General features: G+C 38.7%; 1 protein-coding gene across 9 annotated transcripts in view; it reads right to left on the bottom strand.

The window, feature by feature from the left end:
* Window positions 1-12891, bottom strand: part of UTRN (utrophin) — a 576638-nt gene that overhangs the window by 9379 nt on the left and 554368 nt on the right. For 8 of the 9 annotated variants that reach the window (XM_050787306.1, XM_050787309.1, XM_050787310.1 and 5 more), the window contains 4 exons: window positions 8050-8208; window positions 7136-7376; window positions 4406-4517; window positions 2842-2934 (listed from right to left, as the gene is read on the bottom strand). In XM_050787306.1, the coding sequence (XP_050643263.1) occupies window positions 2842-2934; window positions 4406-4517; window positions 7136-7376; window positions 8050-8208 (605 nt within the window). Of the gene's footprint in view, window positions 1-2811; window positions 2935-4405; window positions 4518-7135; window positions 7377-8049; window positions 8209-12891 lie in introns of all 9 variants that reach the window. The other variant, XM_050787307.1, reaches the window with a different exon arrangement.

Raw genomic sequence — 12891 nt, forward strand, 5'->3', positions numbered from 1 at the left:
GGGACCAATGCAGGAGAGAGGATGAATCTCTGTGATGTGGATCCCATTGAAGGTACTGTGTATACTCCACTCAGGAACCAATATCAACGAATAGCTAACAAGATGCCCAACAAATAGGAATTTTATACTTGCCTTTAAAGGGAGGCCATAAAACAGATACATACATTTACCTCTTACAATTCATTTTTGCTCTAAATTATGATTATTTATTTTTAATAATGTTCTGTTTTAAAGCCACATGGGTCAATCTTTTATAAAATCTAGATGTCAGAATATACTTTGAGAAAAATTTAAGAGTAAATTCTTTAGGAAATGGAACTTGTAAAAAATTCTACATTTTTAGAGTAAAAATTTTAATATGGAAATTATATATTTTATATTTATTACAAGGTGTATATTGAAACACATTTCCCACCCGGGCTGTCACTGCCAACTGACTTTTACAATTGAAAATGTCCACCATGATATTTAAATAAAAACTTCTAAACATGCTTTGATGTACAGAATTTGTTTTCAACTAATTATTAAGGTTATTTAGGTACAAGTTGAACTAAGAAGTAATTTCCTTTAAGAATTTAATTCTGGCTCAGAAAGACTATGATGAGGTTTTATCTACTTACTAAGTAACATACAACTGAAAATCAAAACCTCTAAATAAATTTGACCTTGAATTATAATTAATAAACAAGTTTTTATCAGTTTGTCTATTACGGTGGTTACAGAGCCTAGAAAATAAGCAACAATCTGGTAGCATGTGTGCATTAACTGACCCTCTTAAGCTTTTGCGAGACTCTACAGAGTCGAAAGTGTGTCTATATGTGTGCACATGTGTGTGCACATGCATGCATGTGCTTTGTGGGGTAGGGATGTGGGTGTGGAGACTGAAATAGTGTAAATGTGATTCTGCAAACTTTGAGAAGCATCAGAGTAAATCTACAAATAAAAACCTGGGAAACAAAACAGTGGCAAAATACAAATAGATATATTCATGTGCTGGTGGAAACCATAATATATCTTTAGGCAAATATTCCTGAAAATTCAGAAAGAAATATATTTTTTATTTATTTTTGTCGTTGTTGTTGCTGCTGTTGTTTTGAGACAGAGTCTCACTCTGTTGTTCAGACTGGAGTGCGGTGGCAGGATCTCAGCTCACTGCAACTTCAGCCTACCGGGTTCAAGCGATTCTCATGCCTCAGCCTCCCAAGTAGGTGGGACTACAACTACAGGTATGTGCCAGCATGCCTGGCTGATTTTTTTTTTTTTTTTGTATTTTTAGCAGAGATGGGGTTTCACCATGTTAATCAGGCTGGTCTCGAACTCCTGACCTCAAGTGATCCACCTGCCTCAGCCTCCCAAAGTGCTGGGATTACACGCATGAGCCAGCACATCTGGTCCAGAAACATATTTTAAATAGCTGTTTTCACATTCTGCTAATGATGGCATTTTAAAAATTACAAAGTCTTATAAAATAAATAATAATTTTTAAATGAAGTAAATATATATTATTCATCTACACTTCTGATAATTTATAATCTCTTTTTCCTCATTTCGGATGGCTTTTTTTTTTTGGAGAGATAGTCTCGCTCTGTCTCCCAGGCTGGAGTACAGTGGCATGATCTCAGTTCATTGCAACATCCGCCTCCCAGGTTCAAGTGATTCTCCTGCCTCAGCCTCCTGAGTAGCTGGGATTATGGGCGCATGCCACCATGCCCATCTAACTTTTGTATTTTTAGTAGTGACGGGGTTTCACCATATTGGTCAGGCTGGTCTCAAACTCCTGATCTTGTGATCCACCAGCCTCGGCCTCTCAAAGTGCTGGGATTACAGGTGTGAGCCACCGCGCCCAGCCTGGGATGGCATTTTCTAAGGAGATGACAGAAAAGGGTAAAATAAGAGGCTATGCTTTACATGAATTCTTATTTTAGTGACTGCCTTGGATTTAAAATCAGTTTAAGAATAAATCTCTCTAAAATTACAAATAATGTCTTCGTATCCTTTGAAAGATTATTTAAAATATAATTGTAGCACAGAGTAATTTATATATATTTATATATTTGTAAGTGTATATATATATTTATTTATATAAACAGTTTACTTGTATGTATATATTCTGTTAGAAACACCAGAAGTGTTTTAGGTGAGAGCTCAGCCAAAATTGCAAGGTGGCAAGAAGCTGAAGACAAAACATTTGGAAAAAATGAATAAGTAAGAATTATTATATAATTTCCCCCGGAATTTGGTTATTTTCTGGCTCTTTGTTGTTCAGATGGAAATTTCACAGGGTCCTAATCTATGATGCCTTAAATTGTTTGGACTTTATACAATGACTATTTTATTCCACGAGAAAAGAAACCAGCAGGAATAAAAAGGGAAAATCTGAAAATAATCCCTTTCTGCACTAGAGTCTGATGACATTGGAGAACAATGTTTGAAGAAAACAGAGGGAATTACACTAGAAAGGCTATTTTCATGCCTTGTTTGGCATGCCACTGGAAGCTTTTCTTTGAACTAAGATGTGTTCCTTATGATAGCTTGCATCGAAGAGGATGATTTCTTCTTAAAAACAGACTTAATTTTTATTTGTCTTCATTTTATCACCCGTCGGGCATACTGAAAAATCTCAAAGAGCAGAACTATGTTGCAACTGTACTCCCGTGACTTGATAGTATCTAGGTTGAGCTTCATTTTCTTATATAATGTTTGCCTTATTTTCAAACAATATTCAGTCCTGTTTGTAATAAGGTTTTTGCTGTCTTAAGGAAGAAGGCGAAGGGCTGCATGCAGAAAAAGAGAAAGGGAAGGAACACGCACAGCTGTGGTGTTGCGATCTTTCCTACTCACGGCAGCAAGATGGAAATGTGCTGTGGATCTGCTCCATGACCTCCGTGAGATCCGTGCTGGTGTCATGCGGTGGGGCCAGCAAGTCCTCTCCAGCTGTGACAGCAAATACAGAGAACAACAAAGCTTCTCAAGTTAATGTCTAGCCTTCCACTAAAACCCAAATTCAGGAGGAAATGCTCCCACCAGCCTCTAAATATCAATGTGAAAAGAGTTCCCGTTGCAAAGGACAATTTTAGGGGAATATACCCAAAACACTTTTGCTTGAGTGTTGGTAAAATAATTTTATATAATGAACATGTACTAGATGCTTGTTTGTGTAGAAAGAATCCACACACCAGGGGACTGAAAAATACGAGACTGAAAAACAAGTAATATAGTCTTACTATTTCAGTGTTTGAATGAGAAATCTATTATTTTTGCACCACAGGTATTTTTTCATACAAAAAAAAAAAAAAATCCACCAATTTCTTTTTCTGTCCTCCTTTCTTTTTGGAGACTTCAGCTTAGGCCAGTTTATCCTGCTACAAAAGTAAAGGCATCTTATGTAAGATACTTTTCACTAGTATGTATTTTCTATTCTATAATCAATAGTCAAAATAATTCTCTTATTTAAAAAATATGAAAATAATCTTAATATTTTAATATATATATTTTTTGAGACGGAGCCTCCCTCTGTCACCAGGATGGAGTGCAGTGGTGCGATCTCGGCTCACTGCAACCTCCGCCTCCCGGGTTTAGGTGATTCTCCTGCCTCAGCCTCATGAGTAGCTGGGACTACAGGTGTGTGCCACCACACCCAGCTAATTTTTGTATTTTTAGTAGAGATGGGGTTTCACCATGGCCTCCCAAAGTGCTGGGATTACAGGCGGGAGCCACCATACCTGGCCAATATTTTAAATTTTTTCTGGTTAATGTACCAAAAGATATCCAACCAACAAATTAACTTGGTTACAATATATAGTTCTCAATAAAATTCTAGAATTTTAATTTAATTGATAACAAAATGTCATTGGTGAACACCTAGTTTACTGAGTCCTTCCTAGCATCAGTGATAGGTCCCCATGGTGAGCAAGGATAGGCTGCATGGGTCCTCTGCCTCTAATGGGACAGGCAGGATAATGTCTATGTGGACTAGGATGAAGAAAAGTGAATAAATGAGTTTCCAGACCTTGGCAGAGAAAACAATAATGTTTGCTATAATATTATTCGTTCTGAATATGTGCCAATATAAAATGTTGGAGACAGAAAGTGTACTAAAAAAATCATTCACAAAGCAAATAATTTAATTTCTTGTTCATTATAAAAGGGAAGAGGAGGTTTTTTCATCTTTCACCAAAATTCAGTCCACTACTACAGATTATATAAACAAGTGTATTATAGCTTATTTGAGAATGTTTGCTTTTTGATATGGTTGAAATGGATTTGCACTTATTTAAGATCGAATACAAAACTCTTTTACTTCCTAAGGCACCAGTGTGTAAGAATGTTACTTAACAGGAAACACAAACAAATGGCAAAGCAGAAAGCAGACTCAGCAGAGGAGCTGTGTGTTGGGGATACCGACCTGCCTGGTGGAACTGTGCGCCAGAGGCATCCAGATCAAGCGAGTAGCTCAGTGCAGAATGCTGAGGAGAAGCCCACGGTGAAACACCATTGATTCGGGTATCAGATTCAGGCTGGAACCACATTCAGGGGTTAAAGCAGAGAAAAGATTAAAATAATCATAAGGAAAAACATTTCCTTTTTAACTTTCCCTCCCTCACCATGGATAATTAAATCATATAGAGGTCTTTGCCTTCAGATGTTTTCAATACATTTTAGCATCAGCGTGGTGGGGGCTTTGGTCCTTCTCTTTCTGCTTGGACACCTTGAAGAATCCACCTGGTTATGCTGCAAGATTCATTTATCAACATCATTTTTGTCCCTCAGTTTTCTATTGTTTTAATGTTAAGTGAATTCATAAGCATATTTCACTCATATTTTAAACATCAGAACTGGGTTTCTAATACAGTAAATTTATCCAATTTCAAAATCAGCTTATATTTCAAGGCAATATTGAAGAGTGGTCAGAAGCATGATTATGGATTCAGATTGCCTGGATTCTAATTCCCACTCTGCCACTCAGAAGCTGTGTAATTCTGGGAAAACTATACCTTAAGTTCTTTACTTGTAAAATGGTGAGGGTAATAATAGTGCTGTGTTATAGGGTTTTGTGAGGGGAGTGAAGAATGACTATTTCTTAAATGGTTAGAACAGCCTGACACCTAGTAAATACTTCGTAAAGGCACTCACACAAATCTTTGATACCGTGATGGATATGCTGACAAGTATGTGGTCAAATTAGAAAGTGCGAGCCACCATATAGGGAATGTAGATGTTACAATTTTTTCATGCAGATTTTTCCATTAAATCTATATTAGTTGAAGCCTGGTAGTTCTGTCAGTTTTTACTATCAGAGTTGAATTTTTCCGTCTACTTCTGGCATTCATCATGCTAAATTGTTTAGAAGAGATAAGAGCTCTGCAGTCCTGGATATAGAGAGCCATTTGGATATCAGTTATCTCTAAAAGCATTACTGTGCGATTCTCAATGCACATGAGCCATTAGGCAGCACTGTCTAATGGTAGGGAGGGAGGGAGGGAGTAGGGGAAGGCAAGAGTGAACAGAAAAGCCTTTTGCTCTCCTGTGAGCATTAACCAGACATGGCAAATAAAGGTTTTGAGCACAGCTTCCTTCTGCAGCGATTCCATCTATGCACTAAGCTGTTAACACTAACACTTCATATTCTAAACAAGAGATTGCAAGAGAAAATCCATCCCTTACATAGCACCATTCGGATACTTCAATTTCATGGAATGAAAAATGTAACTTTTTCAATGTATGTGGCTGGCACTAAGTAAGACTCAAACATTCCGGAGGGCTTCAAGAAACCCACATCTTGGGTCACTCTTGGGAAACTCTTACTTTCCAAATACGTGAGATTGGGAGGCCCCGAAGTAAGCCTTCCACTGAACGGCCTCACCCAAATTCTGAAACACTGAGAGACATAGAGAAAAGTGTATGGTCAGATTATAAAGAGTGATCCATGTGTAGGTAAGGCAGAAATGATACTGTTTTAAATTATCCTGATAAGTTAAAAAGACTGAGAACAACTGTGAAAAGGTAGTTTTCTAAAATTTGAGAGAATCACTGGAGAGAAAGTTGTTCCTGCTTTGAGACAATAAATCATTCCTGGAGAAAGGCACTCCTATGATACCGCCTAGGAGCTCCACACAGCACAGGCTAGAGAGAAAGACAAAAGATGACATGCATGTTGATGTCAGGGATTCTTCAAGAGAGAGGAGCTCGTGGCCCCTGTGCTGGGACCCTACAGTCTCTGCACCTGCTGCAAAGGTCTCTCCATCACTAGTTCTGAGACATCACTCCTATTCCTAACGACTATGTGCCATCAAGCACTTAAATCCCTGCAGTGTGCTGTGTCTTTATATATGAAAGTATCTTGCCGTGATCTCTAACTAGATGGCAGGCACCAGAAAGGCAGAAACTGTATTGATGCTTCTTTTATATCCCAAAGAACAGTGTTTTTCAAAACTGAATGCAATAACCCATTGATGAGTTATAGAATCAATTTAGTAGGTTCTGACCAGCATTAAGAAAGAAAAATAGAAGGAAGAAAGGGAGGAAGGAAGAAACGGAAAACAGAAAATAAGAGCTGGCATTTCTCTATAAAGGCAAGTATTATTTTGTATTCTGCATACATGTATGTATTCATCATAATGTAAATTGTATTTCTTATTGTTCAGAAAGCTTGCAAGCAACTCCCATAAAACATGGTCCAGTGTTAGGAAATAATAGTAGCAAATTAATAACCATCTTTTACTCAATTTCTTGAAAATAGAAAACAACGATTCTTGGAGTCAGCAGAATGTCTCACTGGAAGAAAGCTTTAATGCTGATTTCAGGTCTCTTGCTGCTCCTTAATACAGAGGCTTCCCAGGTATAATTTAGGAAGATATATGTCGTAGGATATTTTCTCTCAAACAGTTCAGAGCTGAGGCAGACTTCATTGTTAAACAAGACTGGGAAATTCCATTGTAAGCTCGGCAAACACATTTTTGTGTGCTAGTGAGGATGTATATGCTTACATGTAAAAGGAAAATTCTAAGCCAGTCTAAATTAACTACAGACGTAAGAAATTGAAAGTGGACTTGTCTGCCTCTCCTGACACCTGGACCATGTCCCAGCAGTGCACAGTTGGCCTGGGGAGGTGTGACACTGAATTCTACACACCTACCTGCTCCAGCAGCTGCCGGAGGCGGTGGAGCTGAGACTCCAGCTGTTTATTGTGATCTTCTAAAATCTGCATCCTAGCTTCCAGTCTACCTTTGTGCTGCCTGAGGAGTTTTGCTTCTGCTATAAGTTCTGAATCCTCAGACGTGTGATGGGGAGATACAATCGACTCTGGCGGTGAACCAACAGGGAACCCCCTTCGGAGGTGCTGGTCCTTCAGCTGCTCATACTCCACCTGTAGATTTCTAATACAGAAAGAGGGAGAAACAGAATTACCACTATGAGCATTATCTTCTCTCCAAAATTATCTGCGAAGTTCAAATTTAGCTCATGCTAGTTCCTCTTATATAAAACCGTGTATTAATAGTAGGATGAGCATGCATGAATAAAATTGTAGTTTTTTATTTTTTTTTTTGAGACGGAGTCTCGCTGTGTCGCCCAGGCTGGAGTGCAGTGGCGTGATCTCGGCTCACTGCAAGCTCCGCCTCCCAGGTTCACACCATTCTCCTGCCTCAGCCTCCTGAGTAGCTGGGACTACAGGCGCCCGCCACCGCGCCCAGCTAGTTTTTTTGTATTTTTTAGTAGAGACGGGGTTTCACCATGTTAGCCAGGATGGTCTCGATCTCCTGACCTCGTGATCCGCCCGTCTCAGCCTCCCAAAGTGCAGGGATTACAGGCTTGATCCACCGCGCCGGCCTTAAAATTGTAGTTTTAAGCAAGTATCCCAGCAGACATCATCACTGAACCCCCAAATGCTGCTGTATTGCAGCCAGCATCCCAGTTTGTTAATGTCCTCTCAAATTTTCACTCCACTGAAATTTCTTAGACAATAGTCTTGGAAAGAGAATAAATAGGGGTTACAGTGAAATTAATATGAAAGAAAGGATGACATATTTCCTTCTCCCAGGCCTAGCACACCTTTGTTCTTCCTCTAGGTCAGCAATGATCCTCTCCAGTTCTCCACGTTCTTCCCTCTCTACCGACTTCAGGATCTGAGCTGGGCTTTGTGGCTGGCTCACCGGGGACTCTCCTCCGAGTGTCTGGCAATACTGCTGGATGAGGGCGTGCTCGTCTTCCCTAGCAAGACAAAGGAAACAGAACCAGAGGCTCACATCTGGATGGTGATGTTTTTGGACATAAAGGAAGTAGAAATAATGATGGACAGGATAGTGGCTGGGACAAGTTTGTCTTAGAGCTCAGTGTCTCCATGACCTCCCTTTTAAAACTCTAGGAAGAAGTTCATCTAGCAGAGCATGTATATTATACGAGCCAACATTTCAGGTTTTTCTTTCATCTAAAAGCTCTATCTCACAAACTTCAGAAGGGATATCTTAGCATAAAAAACAAAAATAAGGAACAACATTTAGTGTAAAAGATACTGTAGACAAAATCAATTACTCCATGCCTAAAGAGTTGATTAAAAGACTACTGAATTAAGAATCATCTGACTTCACTGTCTTCAGAATTTAGTTGAAAGTAATTTTGAAATGATTTGTAACCCATACGATGGGGTTTATAATCCTTATGTTCTTTTATTTAAATAGCTCAGCACAAATCATAATTGTAGATATTTATAACATCTCTACAGATACTTTATATTATTATCAGGTCATTTTTAGGGTTGATCACTCTGCATTAGAACAAGAAACTACATTTAATACATGAAGGTTGTCCCACTTATCTAACTAATTATCTAATGAACTAGACACAGCAGTATCGTGGTTGAATTAGTAATTGACATAAGTGAACGTCTAACAGAGTTGATATATTTATGGCAAGAAAATGCTTTCTAGCAGACTCAGAATTTCTTCTCTTCTTTTAACAAGAGAGATCCAGTGAGATCTTATAAATGTGCAAATACCAGATCTCCTGGCTAATGCTACCAGGGCAGATGACACCTGGTCTGTTTTGATGGCTTTTGGTAAACAAGTCCTGGAATCGATGGCTTTACAGAATAGGGCAGCAGGAAAACCTCATGTCAGTTACGTAGGTATCAGAGTATCAAATGGAGCTATCTCACGACTGAAGCAGCCCCTTCCTGTGTAAGCCATGGGGGTTTGCAAACGTCCCTTAGAGATTCTTCTGTTACTCTGGAGTCAGACAGCATCCCAATGCAGCCAGAAAGAACCTGGTGTGGTGCTGGCATTCCCGGGCCTCTCTCATCTTCACCAGAGCCTTGAGATTACCTTGAGCTGATGAGTAACACCTGATGCTGGGGAAGACCTCTGGTACTCGTAATTCTGATTTGAAAATTCATCTCGGTGTTACTGCAGTTTACTCTAACAAAGAAGGACTTGCAATTGTATCAGAAAGTTGGTGAATTCCTAGAAAAGATTTGTCCTAAGCATTGAGATCAGAGAGACAGATGAAGCAAATGAGAAAATTGAATATTTTGGTATTATGCTTGTCAAACAGCCAGAGCAAAAGTTCAGATGTGTCACTTGTTGATTTATTTTGCTTTCTTCATCAATAAACCCTCTCTCTTTTTCCCTCCCTCTAGGAATATATAAATATAGATATAGATATAGATGTATGTGAATACATATATATTTAAATAAAGGTCATATACTTTGGTTAAGACCACAATATAATAAGAAGTACCTAACCCGACCTTCTTGCTTTTATCAAATAAATTTTAAAAGAGGATGGGGTGGGACCCTTACAGCACAATTAGAAACTGGAAATAAGGAACACCAGTGGGTTAAGGATTGAAGCAAGCTGCGGCATCATCCTTTGATTCCCTTTCCTGGGAAAACGCAGCGTCCCTGAGAAACGAATGAAGGAACCTCTAGAAGAACCCCATGCTTGTTCCTGGGTTTAGAAGGATGAGAAGGAGAGAGTATGGGTACTGCACCACTGCAGAGAGCAGCATTTGAAAGCAATCCAAAAGTTCCTCAGTTGCTCATGTATCTAAATCAAACGGAAATCTGGCAGGGAGATATGGGTCTGTGTATGTGTATACTTTCCTCATAGGAAGTTAATGGCCAACACTCTAAACCTAGCTGTGTTATCCGGGGCAGAAGCAAGCTGTGAGACTAATGGCTCAACACCACTGGGACACCAATGAGCTGCGATGAATTATATAACGCAAAGTCAGTGATGCCTGGAGGCACCTCACCGAGTTCATGTGAAGAGAGAGGTGATAAAAGATGACAAAAGAACAGCTCTAACATATGGATAGGACAAATGGACAAAGCGTAAAGATATAGTAGATATAAAATAAAACAGCAAAATAAGAGTTCAGTAGAACATCTTGTAAATATTTCTCAGTTCTCAGGATGAAAATTATCCGAGTATAGAAACTAAAAAGACAGAGTACCCCAAAATAATAATGACAAAAGAAGCACCTTCACATGTATCCCTGGAAAATGTCTGTATTTTAAAGACAAAGTATCACAAGCAATCTGCCAGAAATCAAAATAAAACAGTAAATCATGTTCAAAGGTGGAAAAATGTTTAGCCTCCTATTTTCCATAATATTAAATGTCCAAAGACAATGGAGCAATATCTACGGTCCTAACCTACCCACTCATATGACCCGGCAGGTCATTCATGTGTACAGGCAAAGCACTTTGTACACATGGTAAATGAAAGAAAGAATGAGCAAGGATAATTCAAAATGGAACTAAAGTAGATGGTAATCTCAGGCATTACGATAAAAAAGAGGTAAACTAATTCTAATATTAGGTAAAAAAAAAAAAAAAAAAAGAAATTAGTTGGCTGCGCACAGTGGCTCACGCCTGTAATCCCAGCACTTTGAGAGGCCGAGGTGGGCAGATCACTTGAGGTCAGGAGTTCCAGACCAGCCTGGCCAACATGGTGAAACCCCATCTCTACTAAAAATACAAAAATTAGCTGGGCTTGGTGGCGGGCGCCTATAATCCCAGCTACTCGGGAGGCTAAGGCAGGAGAATCTCTTCAACCAGGGAGGCTGAGGTTGCAGTAAGCTGAGATTGCGCCACTGTACTCCAGCCTGGGCAACAGAGTGAGACTCCGTCTCAAAAACAAAAACAAAACAAAACAAAACAAAACAAACAAACAAAAAATTAGTTCTATGATATCTATCAATAACATACCTAAAAGAAAATAATAAAAATGGAAAGAAAACATTTAAAATAAGAACTAATATAAGGACAACAAGAATTAAAAGAAAACTTGGGTCCCCTAAGCTACCTGGCTGATCTTGTGGCCATGATTTGACCACAGATCCTGGCATAGAGTTCCTCCAAGATCACAAGCCACCATTATGCCCTCCGAACATTTACTACAGCACCTGACCTCATGGATTAACTTCAGTGCTTACTATTAATACCAAGTAAATTTTTGTTTTAAAGATTTGGAGACTGACTATCCATAGTGAAACCAGCCAAAATTAGATGTGAGATGTATTTTTGTTGTCTACATTCATATAGATTCACTTCTCTGGGGAAGGTGATAAAATTTAACGTATTATTATAATTATCATCCCCACTATCTTTGCATTCTTTCGTTATGGTATCTGGAAGAGAGTTAAGGCAGTTTTCACAAAAATAAGAATTTAACAATCATTTATATAAAACATACAATTTTAGTCTTGTTTTTCACAGATTATTAGGTGTAAAAGTTGAATATAAAAATAGACACATTCTAGTTCTTAATTACATATAGTAAAAACCAAGAACAAACTCTTTAAATGCAGATAGAACATGAGGTACCAGATCAGGGATATTAAACATCAATCGTATGTCTTGTGCTAAAATAGAAAATGTTGCAAAAATAATAGGTTTGCACCAACGAAATACCATTAGATAGAATATAATTATACTACAGTTAAGTCACACATAGTACACACGATCTAGATTACAAAATTAGTACATATCAGATGACAAAAACCCGTGATTCATTCAATGAGCTTTTGAAAGTAGACAAGACATAAACAAAAATAATAATTTTCTTTCTTTTAAGGATTGTTCTGTTCTAGGTTTCAGATCTGCAAACTGCAATGCCTGTGTAAACCACAGCCCACCTCCCCATTCTATCTTTCCAGTGTCACCCAAGGGCAGATGGCAGATGGCAGATGAAGCAAGACATCCTGATAGTTATGGCCCAAGGGATTGTCGTCCTTGAGTTCCCGCTTCTGAGATTCCCCAGAATCGTCATGAGTCCTATCCTGTCCTGAGATGTCATTGCTCAATTTTTCCTTCAAAAATATGTGGTATTCTTTTTTTTTTTTTTTTTTTTTTTGAGACGGAGTCTTGCTCTGTCACCCAGGGTGGAGTGCAGTGGCCGGATCTCAGCTCACTGCAAGCTATTCTTAACATCAATTTCCTTTTAAATTGTGCAGAGTCAATCCAACATTCTCATATATCTAATTGTAATAGATATATGGGTGATCATGGACATGCCATATATCTAATTGTAATAGATATATGAGTGATCATGGACTGTCATTTATCTTTCTAGATGTCATATTCCTTATTTATAAAATAGGACTCATAATAATGCCCATCCAAGGGTTCATAGGAGATTATTTGTCTCCTCACATCATCTAGCACCTTGAGGTCACCTGCATTCCCCATTTTCAAAGTCAACACTGCGGCACCCGGGGATCTCTCTCTGACCTCCGCCTCCATTGCCACGTCTCCTTCTCTGACTCTGGCTCTCCTTCCTACCCTTTATGAGGACCCTCAGGATTACATTGGGGCCACCGGGATTATCCAGGATAATTTCCCTATTTCAAGGTCCTTAATTAAAAACCTGTGGCAAGGTCCCTTTTGCCAT

This window comes from Macaca thibetana, chromosome 4 (assembly GCF_024542745.1).
Source record: "Macaca thibetana thibetana isolate TM-01 chromosome 4, ASM2454274v1, whole genome shotgun sequence".
NCBI classification, from domain to species: Eukaryota; Metazoa; Chordata; class Mammalia; order Primates; family Cercopithecidae; genus Macaca; species Macaca thibetana.